Raw genomic sequence first — 27,029 nt, 5'->3', positions numbered from 1 at the left:
TATTCCTTTCTTTTGTAAACCTAGAGGGTCCTTTTCATTGATTTAAACAAGTGTACATTTCAGTCCTTGATTTAAATATGTTGGTGCTCCGTGCCACTAGCTGGGCTCAGATCTAGGGCAAAGACATAGAAAAAGAAGAAATGTCATGTATGTCAAAGACATAGGAAAAGAAGACAGTCGTTGGGGTCTGGATCTTGTACTCAATCCAGGGAATGTGGTTGCAGCTCTTAGGGATGTCCCTCTGTTGTATTGTTAAAATATTGATAACTTTTTACTATGGAAAATTTCAAACATGTAATAATAGTAGAGAGTGTCAGATAATGACTTCGTCCTACTCATCCTCAGCCTCAGTGATTGTCAACTCATAGCCAATCTGTTTACATGTATATGCCATTCAGTAACCTACCTATCCTACCCAGCCCCTAGGTTATTTTGGAAGCAAATCCCAGACATCATATCATCAGTGGATATTTGAGAATATATATCTGAAATATGTTTGGAAAAGATAAATACTGTTTTGGAAAACTATAGTCACATGCCATTATCACCCTTAAGAAGTTAACAATATTTCCTGAATCTAATCAAATACTCAGCGTTCCAGTTTCCCTGATTGTGCTGTGATGTTTTCTTTTAGATAGTTCAATTCAGGATCTAAATATGGCCCATACATTGCAACTAGTTATGTCTCTTAAGTTTCTTTAATATACAGGTTCTTTTTCCAACTCTTCCTTTTTCTTCTGCACAGTTTCTTCATTGAAACTGCATTTTCCCTTTAGTTTCCCACTATCCAGATCTTGCATTTCTGAATGTCTACAGATAGGAAATATCCAAACACCTAATGGTTTCAAAGGGATTTTTAAAAAATGATTGTATTAGTTTTCTATTGCTGCTTTAATAAATTAGCACAAACTTAGTGACTTAAAACACATTTATGATCTTACAGTTCTGTAGGTGAGAAGTGCAACGCAGGTCCCACAGGGCTCAGATCAAGCAGTTAGCTTGATTCTTTTCTGGAGGCTCATTCTGGAGAATTCGTTTCCTTACTTTTTCTAGCTTCTAGAGGCCTCCCACATCCCTTCTTTCATCTTCAAAGCCAGCAAGTTATATCTCTCTGACCCGTCTTCATACTTCCTCTGACGGCAGCTGGGAAAGGTTCTCTGCTTTTCAGGACTCATATGATTATATTGGATCCACCTGGATAATCCAGGCTAATCCCCCGTCTGAGATTCTTTAACCTTAATCACATCTGCAAAGTCCCTTTTGCCATGTAAGGGAACATATTCATAGTTTCCGGGGATTAGAATATGGACATCTTAGACATGGGGGATATTATTCTATCTGTAACAATGATCCATCCATTTTTAAAAATTCGAATCACTGTAAAATAGAATAATGACTAATAGAGTGTGGTATGTTACAATTGCCCTCTTGTGATATCATCATGACTTGGGTTATGTGAAAGAGTAGGGCAGATTTTGGCAGTTATGATGGTAGTTTTGTTGGTGAGAAACTACATGGTGGCTGGGCGTGGTGGCTCACGCCTGTAATCCCAGCACTTTGGGAGGCCGAGGCAGCTGGATCACCTGAGGTCAGGAGTTCGAGACCAGCCTGGCCAACATGGCAAAACCTCGTCTCTACTAAAAATATAAAAATTAGCTGGGTGTTGTGGTGGATGCCTGTAATCCCAGCTACTGGGGAGGCGGAGACAGGAGAATTGCTTGAACTTGGAAGGTGGAGGTTACGGTGAGCCCAGATCATGCCATTGTACTCCAGCCTGGGCCACAAGAGTGAAACTCTGTCTCAAAAAAAAAAAAAGAAAAAAAGAAAAAAAAAAGAAACTGCGTGGTATGGTTTCTTCTTCTTTTTTTCTTTTTGAGACAGAGGTCTTGCTATATTGCCCCCGGCTGGACTTGAACTTCTGGGCTCAAGCAGTCCTCCTGCCTTAGCCTCCCAAATAGCTGAGACTACAGGTGCACACCACCATGGCCATGCATGGTTCTCGATTATTTATATGTTTGCAGTCAGCAGCATTGTGTTTTGATCATTGTCTCTAAGATAGCCCTACCACCTTCCCCTTAGAAATGCTTCTTCAGGACTTGGGGAAGCCCAGGTTATGAATGTGATTATTATTACCTCTACAGCATCTCGATTATCTGAATCTTCTGTGTCTTTGGATTGTGAAATGAAAATTTATTGCAGCACTTAAAGATGTGGAGAGAATTGCCAAGCTTATAAAAATTATTAGAGTGGAACAGAACTTTTAGTTCTCTTTCTCTTGTGCATTAGATGATCATCAGGTTGCGAAACCAGATAATGAGTCAAGTTTGAGATTAAAGAGTGTAATTAGTGTATTTTTCATTCATAATCTATGTCTCTACTAAATAAAGCAATTTTAGGAGTTTAATGACTCTTTTCCTAATGGAAACTGTGGAGGAATCTCCTTTCCTCTTTTTAAATGGTTTTATCTTTTAATCCACATTGACACTCAACCCTCAGTCCTATATATATATAGATTATTCATCAGATGCATTTAGAATTTTACTATTAACATCAGTCATCCTATAGGAGCACTTGGTTGAGGATGGATTTATCTTGGAGGCCATCCAAGAGGTTGTTATTAAAGACCAAGAGGACCTCATTATAAAGTGATTTTACTATAAAATGGTCCTTGTGAATGATCCCTAAAGACGGCAGTCATTCGTATAGTTAAAAAAAGTACAGAGTGTCAAACAATGTCACAAAGGGGTTCTTACCTCACACTGTTAGTTTAAATAAATTCCAGATGAATTAAAGAGCCAAGTTTGATGATTTAATTCCATAAAAAGACTTGGAAAAAAATATAAGTAAATGTTAATGTGACCTCGAGTAAGACCTTTGTGATTTTTGCTTTTGTAGATATGCCTTCACGTGAAACAGTCATTTCAAAAACCCTGTAGACAAATGAAGCTGCAAGGGGTATAATGTTACCTTCATGCGTCGTGTTCTATGGTGAACAAGAGTCATTACACTCAGCTTCACAGTGTTCTCAAAGCACCTGAAATTAGAGGAAGAAAATTTTTACAAAGACATGACCGAGACCCCCAGTTTAAAATATACATATTAAATTTTAAAGAAAGGATCTTGAGTAACTTGAGTTTAACTCACCTTTTTCTTTAAATTTTCAAAAACTCACTTTGCTCTTTAAATTTGCAAAAAGTTTCAAAGTAATTTTCATTTTTAAAACAAAAGCTGTTTTACTATACTTTGTTTTGTATCTTTTTTTTTTTTTTTTTTTTTTTGAGACAGGTTCTCACTCTGTTACCCAGGCTGGAGTGCGGTGGTGCGATCTCGGCTCACTGTGACCTCTGCCTCCCACGCTCAAGTGATCCATCCACCTCTGAGTAGCTGGGACTACAGGCATGCGCCACCACACCCAGATAATGTTTGTATTTTTAGTAGAGACAGACAGTGTTGCCCAGTCTGGTCACAAACTCCAGGCTCAAGTGATCTGCCCGCTTCAGCCCCCTAAAGTGCTGGGATTACAGGCGTGAGCCACTGCGCCCAGCTTCCTGCTTTTTTACTTAACGTATCATGGGGGCCGGGGGCGCGGTGGCTCACGCCTGTAATCTCAGCACTCTGGGAGGCCGAGGCGGGCGGATCACGAGGTCAGGAGCTCGAGACCATCCTGGCTAACACGGCGAAACCCCGTCTCTATTAAAAATACAAAAAATTAGCCGGGCGTGGTGGCGGGTGCCTGTAGTCCCAGCTACTCGGGAGGCTGAGGCAGGAGAATGGCGTGAACCCGGGAGGCGGAGCTTGCAGTGAGCCGAGATCGCGCCACTGCACTCCAGCCTGGGCGATAGAGCGAGACTCCGTCTCAAAAACAAAACAAAACAAAACATATCATGACCTTCTTTCAACATCAAAATATAGATAAACAATGTGATTTTCAGTGGCTATACAGTGTTTTACTACATGGATATACTATAAATTTATAAACAAATCTCTATGTTTGGGCATTTAGGTACTTTCTAATTTTTCACTATTATAAATATATCACTCTGGGTCTGATCAGGAGAGAGAAATTTGACAGGGAAAGTTGAATGTAAATTATTAACTATAACAGGGATTAGAATAACGAGGGATTAGCTAACGAGAGGTCAAAAGAACTCTCAGGAACACAGAACTAGCAGGGATAAGGTACAATCACCAAGTCTCAGGCTGAGACAGAGTGTCCAGGGAGGAGCCCACGCCCCCAGGGCTGAGAGAGGCCTCAGCTGAGGGTCCCTGAATTTCACAGAAGCCCCTGTGATGCCCTGCTGTCAGAACCTCCTGGAGATCTGCCCTCTGGGATGCTGGGGGAAACTTCATGGGGAAGAACCTCTATGGAGGCGCTCTTGTTATAAACCTGCCCAAGGAGGGGGTGTGCTGGGAGAAGTTGCTGGTTCTGGGTGTTGCTGGCCACTGTGCACTGAAGGGGCCAGGCACTGAAGGAGCTGCAGTTGCTAAAAGAGCCTTCCAAGATTGCAGGCTAGAGCCAGGGAGCAAAAACTCTGACAAAGGAAAAAATATTCGAGGGCTTTGGTTCATTTTCTTTTTAAAAAATTTTTCAAATTATTTTTATATTTTATTTAGAGACAGAGCCTCTCTCTGTCACCCAGGCTGGGTTGCAGTGGCATGATCATGGCTCACTGCAGCCTCGAACTCCTGGATGATCAACCAGTCCTCTCACCTCAGCCTCCAAGTAGCTGACACTACAGGTACATGCCTCGTGCCTGGCGAATTTTCTTTTTTTTCTTTTCTTTTTTTTTTTTTTTGAGACAGAGTCTCACTCTGTCACCCAGGCTGGAGTGCAGCGGCGCAATCTCAGCTCACTGCAAGCTCCGTCTCCCGGGTTCACATCATTCTCCTGCCTCAGCCTCCCCAGTAGCTGGGACTACAGGCGTCTGCCACCAGGCCCGGCTAATTTTTTTTTTTTTTTTTTTTTTTTTTTTGTATTTTTAGTAGAGATGGGGTTTCACTGTGTTAGCCAGGATGGTCTCGATCTCCTGACCTCGTGATCCACCCGCCTTGGCCTCCCAAAGTGGTGGGATTACAGGTGTGAGCCACTGCAACCAGCTGCCTGGCTAATTTTTTAAAGAAAATTTTCTAGAGGTGAGGTCTTACTTTTTGACACAGGATGGTTTTGAACTCCTGGCTTCAAGTGAACCTCCTGCCTTGGCTTCCCAAAGTGGCTGGGATAACAGGCATGAGCCACTGTGCACAGCTGGTTCATATTCATAGAGCAGCCAAAAAGAGTGAATTTGGAGCTGAGAGGCACTAAGTTGATACCTGGCACAAGAAACAAATGTTTCAGGGAATATCCTTGTATATCCATCATTGCATGCTATCTGAATATTTTCTTACATACATCCTAGACTTAGAATTGGCAGGTAAAAAGGTGGGCACAGTCTACACTTGAGAAATACGGCCATCAGTAAAACTTATTCACCTATTACATAGTACTTGGGAGCTTCTAGATCGTCACAATTTAATTAACCCTGGGTATTGTCATTCTTTTTAATCCTTATAAATCTGATAAGCCAAAAAAAGTAGTTTTTTATTTGTATTTTTAAGAAATTAGTAGCGATGTCAAAACTTTATTTTCTTTTTTATTGTGAAGTTCTTGCCTGTATCCTCTGCTAATTTAAAAAATTGGGATATTCAGTCTTTTTCTTATTGATTTGTACATGCTCTTTACATATTAAGTATCAGAAAGTTTAAATGTTCATGTTTCCAAATCTTACTTTGTTTTTCATACTTAAAATCTTAATTCTTTTGGAAATCGTTTTAGCTTAAGGTGTCAGGTAAGTGTTTAATTTTTAAATTTTGTTCCAATAATGTTAACTCTTTTCTCTCTTTTTCCCTGACTGATTTATATGTTGTGTTACATGCCTGGGTATACTTATGGACTTTAAGTTGTTTTCTTTTAGTTTCTAGTTAATTATTTTTCTTTTTTCTTTCAGAACAGGACGCAGGCCTTGATGCCCTTTCCTCTATCATAAGTCGCCAAAAACAAATGGGGCAGGAAATTGGGAATGAATTGGATGAACAAAATGGTAAGAAGAAGTCTGGGATTGACCAGATTTGCCGTTGACATAAATACTAAAGGCTTGAGCACTTGTTGAATGAGTTTAATATTATACAACATGTAAAGTGGTTTAATGTCAATGATTGTTACAGTTTAATGCATTGGAGTGGGGGTTGTGGCAGATTTATAGTTGTTAAATACTATGCAAAGAAATTTGGTGAAAAATTTTTCAGTTCTCAGTAGCTACTTTTAACAATACTGTGTTTTGTGATCCATTCATCCCAAGAGCTTTTCTTCTATGTGGCAGTGATAATGAAATTGCTCAGCACTTTGTACACTGAAGCTGTGTGGGCCTCATGTCATCCCCACACGCGGTGGAGTTTGCTCTTCTTCAATCCTATGTACCAGGCTTCAGGGCAAAAAAGGGTTTGAAGATCTTTGTTCACGGTTTGATGTGACAAGTCTGGTTGGAAAAACATGAATTTGCAAACTGCAAGCAGGATGGATTGGAGAGTGTTTAAGACGTGGGGGCATCTGCAAGGCTCTTGTGCTTGAGGCGGGCCTGGATGGGTTGTTCGAGTGGGAAGGGGGAAGAAATACGGGTGCATGGGATTGCCAGTGATTTTACGTTAAGGATGAAGTTGGGAAACTTGAGAGGAGACACTGGTTTTTGGGTGAGATGGTAAGTCCAGTTTGCATGTGTCTGATTAGAGATGCCGGTGAGAGATGTCCAGTTGGCAGTGGGAGACGTGGTACCAGGGCTCAGGGAGAGGGCGGAGCCAAAGAGAAGAGATGGGAGCAGCTGCAGTGTAGAGGTGACGTGTGACAGCGTGGAGTCGTTGAGTGGCAGTGAAGCTGGCATTTATGGAAAGCCCCCACTGTGTGCTAAGCCCTTTCATCTATGTCATTTCATTTAATCTCCACACAACATCACGAAGGCAGCACCCTCCTCATATGTGAGAGGCAAAACTCAGAGTGGCTTTGGGGCCCCCTGAGGCCACATCACTTATGAGTGACAGAGCTAAACTCCAGCTCAGGTCTTCTGATTCTAACGTGACTCTTTTGCTGCTAAACCAGCTTCCTCTCTAAAGAAGACAAAGTAGGAAGAGAAAAAGAAAATGTAAAGTATTCTGTCTAAGGTTTTCGCTTTTAGTAACACTGCCACGATGGAGTGGCTTTCAAGAAAAGTTATCAGGTGGGTGCGTTGGCTCACACCTGTAATTCCAACGCTTTGGGAGGCTGAGGCAGGCGGATTACAAGGTCAGGAGTTTGAGACTAGCCTGGCCAACATGATGAGACCCCCATCTCTACTAAAAATACAAAATATTAGCTGGGCGTGGTGGCCCACACCTGTAATCACAGCTACTCAGGAGCCTGAGGCAGGAGAATTGCTAGAACCCAGGAGGCGGAGGTTGTGGTGAGCCGAGATTGTACCATTGCACTCCAGCCTGGGCGACAGAGCAAGACTCCGTCTCAAAAAAAAAAAAGAAAAATTATCATGTATGAGCAAGCATCGAAGCCCTGGGGATAGACGAACACCCACTTTGAAGAGAGGGCTGCACTTCTCAGAATTCTACAGCAGACACTTCTATTCTCCATCCTTGGGAAGAATGAGTTAATTTGTTCCCACAGTGCTGTTCCATTTATCTGTCATAAATCAATTCCACCTGTTTATCATCTATCATAAATAAATAGATTACTAAATCCAATGGAGAAGCCTTCTCTCTTTACAATTCTAATAGTTTCAGCACAGAGAGGACAACTTAGTTCTTTTCCTGATGGTACCAACACGAACAGGCTAATTTATGTATTTGCATATAATTCAGTTATTGGTCAGTTCTTTCCTTAAGTGATAGTATTGATAAGAAAGTAAGCTTTATAGGCCGGGCACGGTGGCTCATTCCTGTAATCCCAGCACTTTGGCAGGCTGAGGCGGGTGGATCACGAGGTCAGGAGTTCGAGACCAGCCTGGCCAGCATGGTGAAACCCTGTCTCTACTAAAGATACAAAAAATTAGCCAGGCATGGTGGTGTATGCGTGTAATCCCAGCTACACGGGAGGCTGAGGCAGGAGAATCGCTTGAACCTGGGAGGCAGACGTTGCAGTGAGCTTAGATTGTGCCACTGCACTCCAGCCTGGGCGATAGAGTGACAATTCATCTCAAAAAAAAAAAAAAAAAAAAAAAAAGGAAAGTAAGCTTTATAGAAAATCTGCCTATCTGGTGTACAGTTGTTCCTCATCCCAAGGAAATTTAGCCTATTCAATGGGTGAGACTAGAAAAGACTCTAGCCACCAAACTGATGATCATGTGTTATGATACACGTACAGGTAAGCTGCAGTGTCTGTGGGTGGATGGCTAACAAGTGATGGTGCTTTACATGCATAATTTGGTGGGATGATTTACTAAGTTCCCATATGAAAGCACCGTTTCTTTGTCCAGCATAAGGCAGTCAAGCCGCATGTCTTTATCTTGTCTTTCGTCTGGTTTAGTGGTTATCATATGTTGCTGCATATTAGAATCACCTGGGCTGCTTTTAAAACTCCAAGAGCCCAGGCCATACCTGTGTTGGTTTTCTTTTTTGTTGTTGTTGTTTTCATTTTTTTTTAAATTTGATTTTTAATATTAGCTTCCTCAGGTTGAAGTGTGTTAGTTTTCTATTGCTGTTGTAACAAATTACCACCAATTTAGTGGCTTAAAACAACACAAGGCTGGGTGCAGTGGCTCATGCCTGTAATCCCAGCACTTTGGGAGGCCGAGGTGGATGGATCATTTGAGGTCAGGAGTTCGAGACCAGCCTGGCCAATGTGGTGAAACCCCACCTGTACCAAACATACAAAAATTAGCCGGGCATGGTAGCAGACGCCTGTAGTCCCAGCTACTCAGGAGGCTGAGGCAGGACAATCGCTTGAACCCAGGAGGCAGGGGTTGCAGTGAGCTGAGATTGCACCACTGCACTCCAGCTTGGGTGACTGAGCGAGACTCTGTCTCAAAACACACACACACACACACACACACACACACACACACACACGGGCGACCGAGCGAGAGACTGTCTCAAAACACACACACACACACACACACACACACACACACACTCTCTCTCTCTCTCTCTCTCTCTCTCTCCCTCTCTCTCTCAATGTCTTACAGTTCTGTGGGCCAGAAGTTTGATGTGAGTCACACTGGGCTAAAACTAAGGCATGGGCAGGGTGGCTGTTCCTTCTGGAGGATGTAGGGGAGAATTCATATCTTTGCTTTTCCAGCTTTGAGAGGCCCAGCTACATTCCTTCGCCCACGACCCCTTCCTCCATCTTCAAAGACAACAACAGTAGGTTGAGTGCCTCTCATATGGCATCACTTGTACCTCTGAGTGCTGCCTCCCTCTTCTACTTTTAAGGACCCTTGTGATGACATTGGGCCCACCCAGATAATCCAGGATCACCTCCCCATTTTGAGGTCAGCTGATGAGCAACCCACATTCCACCTACAAGCTTAATGGCTCCTTTGCCATTTAACCTAACATTTTCACCGACACCAGGGACTACGATCTGGACATCTTTAGGGAGCCATTGTTCTGTCTACCACAGTAATGTTTTTTTTTTTTTTTTAAGACGGAGTTTCGTCCTTGTTGCCCAGGCTGGAGTGCAGTGGTGCGATCTCGGCTCACTGCAACCTCCACCTCCTGGGTTCAAGCGATTCTCCTGATTCAGCCTCCCAAGTAGCTGGGATTACAGGCGCCTGCCACCATGCCCGGCTAATTTTGTATTTTTGGTAGAGACGAGGTTTCACCCTGTTGGCCAGGCTGTTTTCAAACTCCTGACCTCAGGTGATCCACCCACCTCGGCCTCCCAAAATGCTGGGATTACAGGCATCAGCCACTGCGCCCAGCCTACCACAGTAATTTTATACCAAGTGAATCACAACCTCCCGGGGTGGGGCCCAAGCATCAGTAGTTTTTGAAGCCCCTCTGATGATTTCAAGGTGCTGCCGAATTTGAGAACCAGTGCCCTTGTTGAATATGCGGACAATGTATTTAGCGCTGTACCTTGTATTGGTTCTTATATGCTCACATTACAGGTCTAAATCCCCCACATGCACAGAAGCGCATCCACGTGGTGACGTGTATACACACAGCATCACAGTCACAGAGGTCCTTCGACTCACACATTTAGCCCCCATCCCTTTTGCTGCTTCCCCCACGCCTCGCCTGTCCTCATCTCCATCTCGTACCCAGATGGCTACATGTGTACATATATAAAGAGGAGGTATTCTTCCTTTCATTGCCAATGCAAACTTGGTTTTCTCTGTGGTGGCCTCCCGGAGAGAAGGCAGCTATGCTGGTGGTTTTCTAATGTGAACATTTGCTCCTCGGAGATAGGGCAGAGTCAGCCATTTTCTGTCACAGGAAAAGAGACTCTTTGAGGATAAAAAAGTGTATCCCTGCCAAGACCATCATCAGCTTTTATTCCTTTTGTTAAAGCGAAAAAAGGCCGTGATAGCTGTAGGTGTTAAGAATGGGGCTGCAGCCCCATCTGGATTTTTATTGTGATCTGAGTGATAGGGAGTCGGGGCGCTGGAAAAGGGCAGCCTCATCTGGATTTTTATTGTGATCTGAGTGATAGGGAGTCGGGGCGCTGGAAAAGGGCAGCACATTTGCTGCAAGTATCTGCATGTGACTTACCGGCCTGCTGAATTTTGGTTTTCATTAAATGAGGAAAACAATAGGCTAGGTCATTTTGGAATCAAGTATCAAAATCTTACTAACAAAATACGTTGTACTTAGAGCACAACCACAAAGCTGAAAGGTTGAATTATCTTCAGTTTTGGAATCCAGTTTCTAATCTTCTCATAGAGAATTCAAAAGGGCCTGACCAACCCCAGTAATTACCCTGTTCCTATGCCAGTGACCAAGCCAAGCGAGGAAACGGATCAGCAGTTAAGTGAAAATCCCAGTGATGACAGACCCTAATGGCCACTGACTAGGGGCGTTGGTGAGTGGAACGCTGAGTGGGTGACGTCCCCTCATGCAGCCACAAATTCTAGTGCTCTTCAGTTCCAGGTGGCCTCTATGGGTGAGAGGGCACAAAGGGCTGATGACAGACCACCAGCACTTCTCCAGAACCCAGAGTTGTGGTTCTGGTCTCACTCTGTTGCCCAGGCTGGAGTGTAGTGGCACAGTCACGTCTCACTGCATCCTCCATCTCCCAAGCTCAAGCGATCCTCCCACCTCAGCCTCCTGAGTATCTGGGACTACAGGCCTGCACCACAGCACCTGGCTAATTTTAACTTATTTTTTGTAGGGATGGGGGTGTGGTCCCCCTGTGTTGCCCAGAGTGGTCTTGAATTCCTGAGCTCAAGCAATCCTCCCACCTCAGCCTCCCAAAGTATTGGGACTACAGGCTTGAGCTACCACCCGCAGCAGAGCTTTTTAAAAAGAACACTAAAACAAGAAAATGAACAGAATTGATGTTCTGAGACCTTTTGGCATGAGCCACCACAAAGAATCACACCACAAAGATCAGCACCACAAAGAATCATAGAGGCACGATTTGATGGATGACATCACACCAAGAACAAATCTCTGCTGGTGTCTGCAGGTCTTCGCCATTCTTTTGATGCTCAAATATCCCAAATTGGCCAATCCTTTTGGATGTTTCCCTGACAATCTATGAGCAATTCTTTGCTTTCTGGAAGCATGAAATGTCCCAGGCTCTCCTTTTTCTCCATCCTGTCCCTGGAATCTGCTGTTTCTTCAAGAATGCCTGGTTCCTTTTATTGGGAAATGCTGTTTGGAATCTAAGATCTTGGCGCATACTGTACCCATTACCACTGGAGTGTTGTTACTTTTAGGCTGTTCATTATCATGATTCTTGATTTTTTATAGGTGAGTTATTTCCTTCTCTCTGGAAATGTTAGGATCTTTTATTTATGAGCATGCCTTAAAGTAGGTATATTTTCATTCACTGTTTTGGATGCTTGGTGGCCCTTACAATCTAGAGATTCCATTCTGGGAAATTCCTTTGTCATTTCCTTCCTTTTGTTTTTCTGTATTTTCTTTTGCTGCAACTCCTACTGGTCAGATTTAGAACTCCTGGATCATCCGAGTGCGGTGGCTTATGCCTGTAATCCCAGTACTTTGGGAGGCCGAGGTGGGCGGATCGTTTGAGGTCAGGAGTTTGAGACCAGCCTGGCAAACATGGTGAAACCCTGTCTCTACTAAAAATAAAAAAAATAGCCGGGCGTGGTAGCACGTGCCTGTAATCCCAGCTACTCGGGAGGCTGAGGCAGGAGAATCACTTGAACCGGGAGGTGGAGGCTGTAGTGAGCTGAGATTGCGCCACTGCACTCCAGCCTGGGTGACAGAGCAAGACTCTGTCTCAAAACAAAACAAAACAAAACAAAAAAAAACTCCTGAATCAATCCTCTAAGTTTCCTATTTTTTCCTCTGTGTTACTGTCTAGTTTACTTATTGTTTTCATTTCTGATTTGAACAACAGCAGGCATACATTTTTTTACCCTTTGGAGGGTTATTTCCGTTTTATTTATGAAGCAGAATAGGTATATGTATATATGTTATAGAAGCCAGGCCCTATGCTCTCCTCGCCGTGAATGCCTTCTTCATCTGCCCAGTTACTCCTTCCTCATGAGGTGAGTCGCCCAGTCCTGTCAGCTGTGCTTCCTAAAGTTCACTAGAGTCTGTTCATACGAGCTCCTCACTGCCACCCTAGTCTGGGTCACTGTCATCCTTGGCCTCAATTACTGCAGTAGCCTGATACCTTGCTTCGTGTCTTATTTCCTTCTTAGCCTTTCTCTGCCTTGTATCAGAGTGTTGTCTTCAGAACACAGATCTTATTACATTATTAATTTTTTTTCTAAGAGACAAGGTCTTGGCATGTTGCCCAGGCTGTACTTGAATTCCTGGGCTTAAGCAGTCTTCCTGCTTCAGCCTCCCCAGTAGCCGGGACCACAGGCATGTGCCACCATACCCAGCTACATTATTAATTTTAAGTGGCTCTCCCAGTGCCTTCCTGGTAAAGTCCAGACTGGTTCTTAATGATCTAGTCATTGCATTCCCTGTCACTGGAATTACACACCCCACCATACTGACCCACTTCAAGTTCATCAGTTGCACCAGAATGCTGGGCCTGGCCTCTGATACTTTCTCTTTCTTTGAGACAGAATCTTGCTCTGTCACCCAGGCTGGAGTAAGGTGGCACTATCTCACCTCACTGCAACCTCCACCTCTTGGGTTCAAGCGATTCTCGTGCCTCAGCCTCCCGAGTAGCTGGGATTACGGGCATGCACCACCACGCCCGGCTAATTTTTTTTTTTTTTTTGTATTTTTAGTAGAGACGGGGTTTCACCATGTTGCCCAGGCTGGTCTCGAACTCCTGAGCTCAGGCAGTCTACCCACCTTGGCCTCCCAAAGTGCTAGGATTACGGGTGTGAGCCACCACGCCCGACCCTCTGATACTTTCATTAAACTTTTTCCAGTGGCTGGAATACCTTCCCCCTCCTGCCAATTACTATTCCTCCCTCTCTGCTTCCTCCTCCAACCCCCACCTCAGCATACATCTTGCTTTAGCTACTGCTGACTTTTTTTTTTTTTTTTTTTTTTTTTTAGCTTAGGTTGGGCATCCTTTTCTCTTAAGAAATCTTCCCTTCTTTCATGCTCCCCTAGGATCCTGTATTTCCCTAGTCATAGCATCCCTCGCTGACTGGTTGACATTTACTTGTCTGTATTCTCTACCACACTGGAACCCCATTGAAGGGAGGCACTCTATTCTATTCTATTCATTGTTGTATCACTAGTGCTAACTCGCATGGCAAATAGTGATTGATGATATTTGTTAAATTCATGAATATGAATAAGGCTTCAGAGACTGTTATTTTACATGTTTTTCCAGAAATCAGGATCACTACAGCTACCTGAAGTGAACACGTAGAAAGTGTTTACTACATGGTTGCTAAATTGAATGAGAACATTTTGTTTGTTTGGCCTTGATGAAGATGAGACTGTTGCTCATGAAATAGCAATTCAGCCCCACTGTAGGAGCTGGCCGACATATGGAGATATCTTACCAAAGAGGGCCAGGCTCTTATTTTTGCCTAAAAGTACTTGCCATTCCCACTCTGCCTGTGCCCAAGATGCTGGATTATTGAGATCTTACAGTGTAGGCACAAGGGGCCAGGCGGGCATCTCCTCTCTGCTTCATGTGCCGCACCAGGAAAACCACTTGTGACGAGGAAAACCACTTGTCTCCATAGCATCAGTCCTGGAATTGAGGAGACCAGTGTGTCCTTTGAACGTGCTAGAAAATATGATTTTGCTCCTCAAAGGATAAAATACGACTGTGCGCCTCCAAAAAAGGATCAGATAAAGATTTCACATACACATCAGTGAATTACCATGGTAAGGGGCTGTTAGAACTGCTCCCCTGAATTTTCATGTTAAAAGTTTAGAAGAACAGCGTGGTAGGCTGAATGATGACCCCCAAAGATATCCTAGTCCCGATCCCTGGAATCTGTGAATGTTACCTTAAATGGCAAAAGGGACTTTGCATATGTGCAAAGTTTAAATTGCCACGACGGGTAGATTATCCCGGATTATCCCAGTGAACCCTAAGTGCGATCCCAAAAGTCCTTACGAAGGGGAGGCAGCGGGAGTTTGAAACGGAAGATTGAGGCAGTGCAGTGACTGAAGCAGGATGCTACGCTGCTGACTCTGAACGTGGAGTACGGAGCCATGAGCCAAGGGTACAAGGAATGAAGCTCTAAAAGCTGAATTAAAGCCAGGAAATGGATTCTTCCTGAGAGCTTCTGCGGGGGCCGCCTCAATTTCAGTCCAGTGAAACTGGTTTCAGACTTCTGATCTCTAGAACTAAAGGGAGTAAATGCCTGTTGTTCCAGGCTACTCAGTGTGTGATAATTCATTAGAGTAGCAACAGGAATCTAATAGAAGTAATCACAGTGTCTTTTTGTGAATTGTCATTGAATTCAGGTTAGGCACCCTTTTGCTAAGAAATGCTTATAAGTCATTTGTGTGTCTGCAGCTCCTCTGAACTCTTGAAGAGATTTCTGTCTTTCTTTCTTTCTTTTTTTTTTGAGACGGAGTTTCGCTCCTGTTGCCCAGGCTGGAGTACAGTGGCGCGATCTTGGCTCACCATAACCTCCGCCTCCCGGGTTCAAGCCATTCTCCTGCCTTAGCCTCCCAAGTAGCTGTGATTACAGGTGCCTGCCACCACACCCGGCTAATTTTTGTATTTTTAGTAGAGACGGGGTTTCTCCATGTTGGTCAGGCTGGTCTCGAACTCCTGACCTCAGGTGATCCGCCTGCTGCGGCCTCTCAAAGTGCTGGGATTACAGGCGTGGGAGATTTCTTAAAAGCAGACTTTACAGAAAGAAGTTTTCATTGCTGGTACACAAGTCACTCTCTGCCCGAAGCCTCTCAAACGGTTTACTTAGCACTTTGATAACAGAATTAATCATGTACTGGTGAAATGTGAGGAAAGTTTGGTGAAGGAATTTCTTCATGTATTGTCTGATATCGGAATTTCCCAAAGTATGCTAGGCAAATTTATTTTAGGTAATATACAGGGAAAGATCTTATATTTTAATAGTTGTATATTTCATTGTGTGATAGAAATAAAAATGGCTAGCATCTCGGCAATATAAAATTTCTTTATTCATTTAACTTGTATAAGCCAGAAAAATAATAGTACATATGAAATACGAACGAGGCAAAAAAAAATTCTGTAGGTGGTATTTGAAATGCTGAAGTTTGAGAAACATTGCTCTGAGACGATTAAAAAAAAATAGGGACAGGATCTTGCTGTATTGCTCAGGCTGGAATGCAGTGTCTATTCACAGGCACGATCATGGTATACGGTGGCCTGGAGCTCCTGGGATAAAGCGATCCTCCTGCCTGAGCCTCCCAACTAGCTGGGACTACGGGCATGTCCCACCACGCCTGGCTTAGAAGATTCTTTTTGTTAAAGTCTAGATTGCCATAGAACAGTGGTCCCCAGCCTTTTTGGCACCAGGGACCAGTTTTGTGGAAGACAGTTTTTCCATGGACCAGGATGGGGGTGGTTTCAGGACGAAACTGTTACACCTCAAATCACCAGGCATCAGATTGTCGTAAGGAGTGTGCAACACTAGATCCCTCGCAGGCACAGTTCATGATAGGGTTCATCCTCCTATGAGAATCTAATGCCGCTGCTGATCTGATGGGAGGTGGAGCTCGGGCAGTAATGCTTGCTCGCCTGTTGCTCACCTCCTGCTGTGTGCCTCGGTTCCTAACAGGCCATGTACTGGTACTGGTCTGCGGCTTGGGGTCGGGGACCCCTGCTATAGCATACTTTATTTTTGGCTCCATCCTAGTATGATGCCATGTGGTTTAATATGTGACCCGTTCCCACTTGACCCTCCTGGTGATGAGAGCACATATTAGACCAGGGGAGGGGTTTGAAGATCTATTGAAACAATGCCCTCCAGCCTGTGAGCTCAGATCTGTGTAAGGTAGTGGCTGTGGCAGGAGTGATGTTGTCTGATGCTACACCCCTAGAATTTAAGTACGTTTGCCTTTTGAAGGAAGCAAGACAGTTAGAAACCGCTGTCCTTTAAAGGAAATATGGAATGATTTGAAGTGGAGGCAGTTCCTGTTACTGCTTGGCAGGTGGAACGTGAGCGGGGAGACACCCTGGTCCACAGCCCAGAGCTGTAACCCGGAAGAGCTATGCCGAGGACTTTGAGTGCATTTCCTGGTGGCATGAGGCACTTTATGGGTCAAGCAGTCTTTTAGAAATTGGCATAGGAGGCCGGGCGCGGTGGCTCACGCGTGTATTCCCAGCACTTTCGGAGGCCAAGGCTGGCGGATCACAAGGGCAGGAGATTGAGACCATCCTTGCTAACATGGTGAAACCCCGTCTCTACTAAAAATACAAAAAAATTAGCCTGGCGCGGTGGCTGACGCCTATAATCCCAAGTACTCGGGAGGCTGAGGCAGAATGGCCTCAAAAAAAAAAGAAAGAAAGAAATTGGCATAGGAACCTAACAGCTGCCCCCTCCAAATGTGGAGTATAGACAGACATTGATGTCAGATGAGGAAAGGGTTTTCTCTACGTGGCTGTGTTGGTCTGAATTCAGGTTTTCTTTATTGAGATTTCATTCAGTGGACTTTGGCAAGCTGCTAGGGTTCATGGAGTGGCTTCTCAAGTCTGCATTTCATTCATAAATAAACTTGCAAGTTGCTTCGTCTCAGAGAATTTTGCACCGGAATGAGTTTATGAGGTCATCCTTCTCCCCTACCCCATGCCATCTTTCCATCTTTTGGAAGGACTTCCATTTAGTGATCTGTGACCTAGAGAGTCACCTGCACTTTCTAAGATATTCCTGGAAGTTGATGTGCAAAATCAGCTGCAGTGGCAGCAACTCACCTTTCTGCTGTCCACATTTGTACACATCTGTTTGAACATTTTACTGACTAGCTCCATAGCTATCCTTTATCTAGATTAAATAAACTTTTTCTTTTCCTAATAAGAAAAAGCTTTATTAAACATAGTAAGGTATTTTTCCTAAATCCAAAATAATATATTTCCTTCCTCAGTACATTCTCCAAATTGCTTATTCGCTAAACAAATATTGAATGCCTATTACATGCTAAGCACTGTGCCACAATCCGCGTATACAGCCGTGGCAACAGACATGGCTCCTTCCCCTCCTGGAGTTTTTGTTCTCATCAGGGAGGCAGCTGCTGGACAGATACTGCACAGATACACAGTTAGAGACGGTGGTAACACAGGGACCTATTCGAATGTGGAACAGGAGAACTGGCATGGTTTGAGGGTTAGGAAAGCCTTTCCTGGGAAAATGATATTTGAACAGATTGAAAAGGATAAACAGCAGTTACCTGTATGAAAAGCAAAGGGAAGACCCTTGCAAACAGGGAAGGGCATAGGCAAAGGGCCTTTACGCAAAGGAGCGTAACATGGTTGAGAACCTTGAGAGAAGGCCAGTCAGTCAGTGTATCCAGGGTCTAGAGAGCATGGGCAAGAGAGGGGCCAGGAGAGCTGGCAGGAGAGAGGGGGGTCAGGGCTTGTAGTGTTGGTGTGACCATCACCCTATGCTACGAAGTAGAGTCAGTGGTTTCAATGTAAAATTACTTAATTTGCTACTTACTGATTCTGTAATTTTGTCTCTATAATTTACTGAAAATCAGGGAGACATAAAATTCTCCCATGCATATAATTTATATATATTATATAGAATTTATAAAATATATCTATACTTAAATTTAAAATATATGAATATATACTTAATATATATTTTTATATATAATACATGTATATTATGCATACTTTATCTATGACATGTATTCCCAGACTGGAATGCAGTGGCACGATCTCGGCTCACTGCAACCTCTGCTTCCTGGGTTCAAGCGATTCTCCTGCCTCAGCCTCCCAAGTATACTGCTGGGACCACAGGCATGTGCCACCATGCCCAGCTAATTTTTGTATTTTTAGTAGAGATTGGTTTTCGCCATGTTGGCCAGGCTGGTCTTGAATTCCTGACCTCAGGTGATCCACCCACCTTGGCCTCCCAAAGGGCTGGGATTACAGGTGTGAGTCACTGCGCCTGGCCTATATGTAGTATACTATATATTAAGTATATATATTTTTTCATTGTCCCACAGCCGATAGCATATCTAAACTGAGAGAGTTTAGCCACTTTTGGGGAGAAGAAATAGCCATATTGGCAAGGGGGCATTTATCCATTCAACAGGTGTTTACCAAGTACCAGCTGCATGTGTGGCTGGTCCCCTAGATAGTGAAAAACAACAATAACAACTAAAAGTCCCTTCCTTTATCATTCCTACAATCTAGTGTCGAGAGGGAGACATTCAACAAATACATCTCGAAATAAGGTATTTTATCAGATTTTAATAAGTACTGTCAAGGAAAAGGACGGGAGGCTGTGGAAGGGATGGTGAGGAGGCAGCGGCTGCGGCTTCAGGAATGGGCCGAAGGGAGCTGATGACGAGGTGGCCAGTGAAGAGTCGCAGGGAAAAAGGGGATATCTCCTGTGAGATCTCAGAGGCTACAGAGAACTTTGCAAGCTGGCGAAATCAAAAGGCTTTATATTTCTGCATAAATGTATAATGTGGCTGGAAAACAGCAAGTGACAAGGGTCATGTACCCAGATGAAGTGTGGAGGGGTCATGAGACAGGGCGCGGAGGGCTTCACAGTGTGAAAAGCTCACAGGCCCTGAAAACTATAAGATATTTATATTTTTCTAGGAAGGACTTTGTTTTTTTAGTCACAGTCAATAGTCTCAGTCAGCCAGCACTTTGGGAGGCTGAGGTGGGCGGATCACGAGGTCAGGAGATCGAGACCATGGTGAAACCCCGTCTCTACTAAAAATACAAAAAAAATTAGCTGGGCGTGGTGGTGGGCGCCTGTAGTCCCAGCTACTCTGGAGGCTGAGGCAGGAGAATGGCGTGAACCTGGGAGGCAGAGCTTGCAGTGAGCCGAGATCTCGCCACTGCACCCCAGCCTGGGCGACAGAGCGAGACTCCATCTCAAAAAAAAAAAAAAAAGTCTCAGTCAGGAAATATTTATGCTAATAGTAATTTAGGACAGGACTAGGGCTCCATGCTAATTTATACTGTTTCTCCTTTGCATGTATACAAAAGACTGTAAGTCGGCCTTCAAATAGCATTTCAGGGCTGGGCGCAGTGGCTGGAGCCTGTAATCCCAGCACTTTGGGAGGCCAAGGAGGGCAGATCACCTGAGGTCAGGAGTTCGAGACTAGCCTGGCCAACATGGCGAAACCCTGTCTCTACTAAAAATACAAAAATTAGCTGGGGGTGATGGCGCGTGCCTGTATTCCCAGCTCCTCAGGAGGCTGATGTAGGAGAATCGCTTGAACCTGGGAAGCAGAGGTTGCAGTGAGGTGAGATCGCGCCACTGCACTCCAGCCTGGGCGACAGAGCTAGACTCCATCTCAAAAAAAAACTTTTAATATTCTTAGCTGAGCTTGAAAGCAACAAAGGGAGTTCTCCAGGTGCCAGTAATGAAGAAACTTACCTACACCAGTGAGTGATTGAAGCCTCGTGGCCCTCAGAGATAACCAAACCAGATATGTAGCTTAGGGACCTGCATTTCCACACCCCTGTGGAAATGGGAGTTGAGGTTATGGGGCCTACGCATTGCAGGCGGCTGAAAGTGGGCTTTCCAAATAAAGCTAGAAGCTGGGAAATGACAGCTTTATGGGAAAATTTCCCCCTTCCCCACCCAAGAATGGGATACTCAGGCCACCCACCTTGGGCCACAGCCACCCCCACATATTTAACATGCGTACCTAAGTTTACATTTTTCTAACAAAGTCTAAAGCAAATAAATATCTCGGAATAAATCAAGTTTAGAATTCTTAAACTTCCCTTTAAACTCTTCATCTTCTGTTTTGTTTTCAACTGAAGCCCCCTTTTTTTTCTATAGTCAGTATTTTATTTACACTGACCAACATGTTTTGCTGACTGCTGTTATAATTGCTGTATCCATTTTATTACTCAGCTCTTCTCATTGATTTTTAAAATTTTGAGAATGATAGTTTTAAACACCAAGAAGTTTTAATGTTCACGATTGCTTTTTTTTTCCCACACAAGTGTATATACAAGGTTGTAAATTTTTTAATCCTTTGAATGGTACTAGTTAGAACTTTAAAAAATGGTGAGTGTTTTTGCTCCTTTTGTTATTTCTGTTTCTTCTCTAGGTAAGTTTTGGTTTATTCATCTTAGTCTTTCTCTTTTGTGCTTCTATGGGCTGAATTATATGTCACCCCCCAAATTCAAATGTTGAAGTCCTAACCCCCTACTACTTCACATTGTGACTTTATTTAGAGATAGGGTCTTCAGAGATAATTAGGTTAAAACGGGGCCACCGTGGTGGGCCCTAATTCAATATGCCTGGTATCCTTTTAAGAAGAGGAACCTGAAGCTGGGCAAGGTGTCTTGTGCCTGTAATCCTAGCACTTTGAGAAGTCGAGGTAGGTGGATCGCTTAGGCCCAGGAGTTTGAGACCAGCCTGGGAAATACAGGGAGACCCCATCTCTACAAGAAATAATAATAATAATAAAAATTAGCCGAATGTGGTGGTGTACACCTGTAGTACCAGCTACTCAGAAGGCTGAGGTCAGAAAACCACTTGAGCCCGGGAGGTCAAGACTGCAGTGAGCCGTGATTGCACCACTATGCTCCAGCCTGGGCAACAGAGTGAGACCCTATCTCACAAAAAAAAGAAAAAGAAAAAGAAAAAGAGGCACGTAGGACACAGACACATGCAGAGGGCAGGCCATGTGAGGACATGGAGAAGACAAGCCAAGGAAAGAGGCCTCAGAAGAAATGACCTCTGGCCGGGCGCAGTGGCTCACACCTGTAATCCCAGCACTTTGGGAGGTCGAGGCAGGCGGATCACCTGAGGTCAGGAGTTTGAGACCAGCCTAACCAGCATGGTGAAACCTCATCTCTACTAAAAATATAAAAAATAGCTGGGTGTGGTGGCATGTGCCTCTAATCCCAGCTACTCGGGAGGCTGAGGCAGGAGAATTGCTTGAACCCGGGAGGTGGAAGTTGCAGTGAGCTGAGACTGTGCCACTGCACTCCAGCCTGGGTGACAGAGCGAGACTCTATCTCAAAAAAAGAAAAAAAAAAAAAAAGAAGAAACGACGTCTGCTCACATCTATACCTTGTACTTCTAGCCTCGAGAATTGTGAGAAAGTTAATGTTGTTTAAGCTCCCTAGTCTGTAGTACTTTGTTATGGCAACCTTTACAAACTAATACACATGCTATGGGCTTTTCCTCACGTCTGCTAATTCTTCATTGATTCTTCGTATTTATGAATGAAGGACCGTGTTGATTTGTATAGGTAGCTGCAGTAGGCTTTCTTTGTATTTGGGTAGGTTTTATTTTGTTTTGTTTTGTTTTTTGAGACGGAGTCTCGCTCTGTCGCCCATGCTGGAGTGTAGTGGCGTGATCTCGCCTCACTGCAACCTCTGCCCCCCGGGTTCAAGCGATTCTTCTGTCTCAGCCTGCTGAGTAGTTGGGATTACAAGCATGCGCCACCACACCCGGCTGATTTTTGTATTTTTAGTAGAGACAGGGTTTCACCATGTTGGTCAGGCTGGTCTCGAACTCCTGACCTCGTGATCCGCCAACCTTGGCCTCCCAAAGTGCTGGGATTACAGGCGTGAGCCACCCACCGCGGGCGGCTCTTTAGGCAGGTTTATTTACCCGAAAGGCTTCTTTCTGGAGTGGGAAGACAGGCTGTGATGTGTCCTCTGTGTAAATGGGCAAGGTATGCCAGTCGGCAGGTTTCTTTCTAGGATATATGGTTAGGTAAAAGAGGGCATAAGCTGATTCAGGACCATTTGCTATAACAAAACTAATAACATAAGGAGAACTCCAACCTTGGGGTGACATCTTTTTTATGTTTTATTTCTTTTTACCCCTGTGTCTATCCTAGAGGCTCTTCTTTGACTCATTCTCTAGCCTGGACACCAACACCATGGGCACTCCCCAGGCAAACTTTCCTCTCCAGAGAAGGCTGTTCTGGGGGCTCCAGCTGGGGGCAAGTACTGCAGACTGCAGTCTACACAGGGCGGGGCTGTGGGCAGACTGGCTCAGCTGTTCTGTAGACAGCTCTCCACTCAGATGCCCTGATTCCTGCCTTATAACCACTTCTTTGTAGGCCGTTCTGTGGCTGCCAGTAGCCGTTGACTCTAAGCTTGGAGCCTCTCCAGGGTTCTGTCAAAAAGAAAGAGCTGCTTATCTGCAGCCTGATGTGTTTCCAGTTGTATTTCACCCATTCCCCACCCCCAGTTTTGGTGTATTAGTCAATACAGTCCCAACTCTATTCTTTAAGAGAATCTCCAAAATGATGTCTTCATTGATAACGCTTCCTCGTGTCTTCAGTGCCACCATGGATTTATTCTTTCAAAAATAACTTGACTGCCATTTCTTTGTGCTCTTTGGAATGAAGGAGGCAATCATGTGTGCTTTCTCTACTGTTGGGAGCTCAAAGTCTCTCTCTTTTGCATTTTTTACCAGGTCATAGTATCTATAGAAATCATTTTGCTGAAACAGCTGGTGTTCTGGAGGCTTCAGTAAAACAAGTTGTTGTTTTTTTTTTTTTTTGCTACAGAGTCTCTCTCTGTCGCCCAGGCTGGAGTGCAGTGGTGCGATCTCAGCTCACTGCAACCTCTGCCTCCCGGGTTCAAGCAATTCTCCTGCCTCAGCCTCTCGAGTAGCTGGGATTACAGGCATGCACCACCACGCCCAGCTAATTTTTGTATTTTTAGTAGAGACAAGGTTTCACCATGTTGGCCATGCTGGTCTCAAACTCCTGACCTCGTGATCTGCCCACCTCAGCCTCCCAAAGTGCCGGGATTACAGGCATGAGTCACCACGCCCAGACACAAGTTTCTTAATATAGTCTGTGAGAGTTGTTTTCTAGGGCTTCTGTGAGTTGAGTGATATCTCCATGTTATCATCTGATGTGTTCACAGATGAATTTCTCTAATGATAAGACAATATAATTAGAGATGCAAAAGGTGGTTATTTTTCATTCACTTGTGGCATTAAATACTTGGGAGTGTCAAGTCAGGTTTTTTTCAGAACATTCATCATTCATTTATAGGAAGGGGCCAGATTATAGTAACGGGGGCTGGTGGGAAAGAGAAAGAGAGTATATCATTCCACCAATTGTTCAACATCAACTGGGTATCCAACAATTCAATTCTGACATTACCCAGAGTTAGCGTCAGACTCCACAGGTTTAAGGGCTTGATCCCACAGGACTGTTCTAACTTCAGATACCAGCCATTAGTCCTGGGTATCCCTAGGTACTTTTGTCCAACTGGCTATAAAGCAAAGGGTTCCCGGCCGGGTGTGGTGGCTCACGCCTGTAATGCCAGCACTTTGGGAGGCTGAGGCAGGCAGATCACGAGGTCAGGAGATCGAGACCATCCTGGCTAACACGGTGAAACCCTGTCTCTACTAAAAATATAAAAAATTAGCTGGGCGTGGAGGCGGGCGCCTGTAGTCCCAGCTACCCGGGAGGCTGAGGCAGGAGAATCACTTGAGCCTGGGAGGCAGAGGTTGCAGTGAGCCAAGATTGCACCACTGCACTCCAGTCTGGGTGATAGAGCGAGACTCCATCTCAAAAAAAACAAAAAACAAAAAAACTGAGGGGTTCCTGTGACCCCCCTTCAGGATTTGATAACTTACTAGAATGACTCACTGAACTCAGGAAAGCACTATACTTACTATTACAGTTTTATTAAAAGGATCCAACTCGGGGACAGTCAAATGGAAAAGGCACAGTATATAGGGCAAGGTATAGAGGTTGGGGTGGTGGTACAGAGCTCCCATGCCCTCTCCATGTATCACCCTCTCCTTGTCCCCCAACTCCTGCCCCAGCACACTGATGTGTTCACCAATCCAGAAGCTCCCTGAAACTTGTTCAAGGGTTTTTATGGAGACTCCTTTACATAGGCACGATTGATTTATGATCGGCTGCTTGACTGACCTTGATTTCCAGCCTCCCTCCCCTCCCTGGGGGTTGGGAGTTGGCCTGAAAGTTCCAGCCCTCTAGCCATTGGTATGGCTAGCCCTTTCTTTGAAATTATCTAAGAGCCTACCATGAGTTATTATCTGATGTGTTCATAGATGAATTTCCCCAAAGAAATTAGCAGGAGTCCAAAAAGACTCATCATGAATAACAAAAGACGCTGCTATCACTCAGGAAATTCCAAAGGTTTTTGAAGCTCTGTGCCAGGAACCTGGGGTAAAGACCAAATATATGTATACTTGGCCCTCTGTATCTGTGGGTTCCGCATCCATGAATCTAACTGAGAATCAAAATATTTAAAAAAAAATGGATGGTTGAATCTACACTGAACATGTGCAGACTTTTTTCTTGTCACGATTCTCTAAACCATACAGCATAACATCTATTACATAGCATTTGCATTGTATTAGGGATTATAAGTAATCTAGAGATGACTTAAAGTTATACGGGAGGATGTGTGTAGGTTATATGTAAATGCTATACCATTTTATATATGGGACTTGAGCATCCATGGATTTTGTATATGGAAGGGGTGGTCCTGGAACCAATCCCCCGAGATACCAGGGGATGACTATATTTTTATTATATTACAGCAAGAAAACCAGAGTCTTTGAATCTGCTAACTGTGCAGAAAAGATCCTGAGACACGGCTGGGCATGGTGGCTCACGCCTGTAATCCCAGCACTTTGGGAGGCCGAGATGGGCAGATCACTGGAGGTCAGGAGTTCGAGACCAGCCTGGCCAACATGGTGAAACCCCGTCTCTACTAAAAAAATACAAAAATTAACCAGGTGTGGTGGTGGGTGCCTGTAGTCCCAGCTTCTCAGGACGCTGAAGCAGAGGTTGCAGTGAGCTGAGATTGTACCACTGCACTCCAGCCTGGGTGACAAGAGCAAAACTCCATCTCAAAAAAAAAAAAAAAAAAAAAAGATCCTGGGACACATGCATGGTGTTTGTCCTATGACTTTGCTGCTAGCTTTAGCTCTGGTGATGGGTTTGGCCAGCTTTGAGTCACAAGGACCTTTTGCTGCTTCTGCCCTAGTTCCTCCCTGACTTTTTTCTTCTAGGCCCATATACTGATCTTGACCCTGGCCACACAGCCAGGCTGAGAAGCCATCTAACTAGAAAGGGACCAGGGTTTTCCAAGGAAAAGCTGTGGAAACACTTGTCAAGGAAAAGGCCATCTCTCCTCAGGCCCTGGGACAGCTGGCCTGGGTGACTCACCCGGCTTCCTTTCCACTGAACTTCATTTACCGCTGTTCCTATTTGACCTCCAAGAGGGAGGCTACCACAGGCCCATCCAACTGTAGCAGCTGAATTGGAGAAGGGACTTCAAGAAAGCAAGCCAAAAAGAGAGGCCAAAGAGAACCTCAAAGGAACAGCCAAAGTAATCACAGATGCAAAGAGCAGGTTGCTCTGGAAGCTCTGGAAGCTCTACCTCTTGCCACTTTGGCCCTAGTTATACTGTTTCTCCTCCTCAGTGCCTTTGTAGGAAGGGGAATCTTGGTCTCTTCTTGGAGGCTATGGTGGGGGTCCCCAAGACAACCTCCAGGTTTAGTGGTTTGCTAAGAGGACTCAAAGGATTCAGCTTATACTCACCTACCCACTAAATGTACTTAAAACCCCCAAGTGAATACTAGCAGTACTCTTGCATTTACTCATGGACATGGATAAAGTGGCAAAAGGTTTGACTCACCCCACAAGCACATTCCCAGCCGAGGTCGAACAAGGTGATGCCCTGCCTTTTGTTTGTCTATAGAGGTTTGTCACCCCAACTTCTATACCTTGCCCTATATACTGTGCCTTTTCCATTTGACTGTCCCCGAGTTGGATCCTTTTAATAAAACTGTAATAGTAAGTATAGTGCTTTCCCTTTCGGCCTCAGAGAGGGATGACCAGTGGACACTCTGGCTCTGGGGCCAGACAGACAGGCTTGAATCCCAACTCTGGCTCCTCTTAGTGGGGCAGCCTCAGGCAAGTTATGTAACACTTCAGAACCTTGTGTTTTCTTTTGGAAAAAAAAAAAAAAAAAAAAGAATCTACCAGGATGAGTTGTTTTTAGGATTTAATATTATAGTCTGTGTGGGGTATGTGTAGATAGAGGTGCATGTCTCCCTCGGGAACATCAGTCGAGTATTTGCTGATTTAGTGTTCATGGTGAGTTTATGGAACATAATTACTGTGAATAGCGGGAATGGACTGTAGTTATCCTCATGATTATGATTTATCATAGCGAAAGGATACAAAGCAAAATCGGCAAAGGGAAAAGGCTCCTGGTTGAAGTGCTGGGGAAACCAGGTGCAAGCTTCCAAGCATCCTCTCCCAGTGGAATCCCACAGGGTGCAGAGAATTAC

At 44.4% G+C, this 27,029-nt stretch overlaps 1 protein-coding gene across 1 annotated transcript in view; it reads left to right on the top strand.

Moving 5' to 3' along the window:
- STX8 (syntaxin 8) overlaps window positions 1–27,029 on the top strand; it is a 322,619-nt gene that overhangs the window by 76,182 nt on the left and 219,408 nt on the right. Inside the window, exon 6 of the mRNA XM_054456619.2 lies at window positions 5,985–6,077. Within this exon, the coding sequence (XP_054312594.1) occupies window positions 5,985–6,077 (93 nt within the window). The remainder of the gene's footprint in view (window positions 1–5,984; window positions 6,078–27,029) is intronic.

This window comes from Pongo pygmaeus, chromosome 19 (genome assembly GCF_028885625.2).
Source record: "Pongo pygmaeus isolate AG05252 chromosome 19, NHGRI_mPonPyg2-v2.0_pri, whole genome shotgun sequence".
Lineage (NCBI taxonomy): Eukaryota > Metazoa > Chordata > Mammalia > Primates > Hominidae > Pongo > Pongo pygmaeus.
Note: the sequence above shows the minus strand (reverse complement) of the source record. Positions and strands in the feature narration are given on the sequence as shown.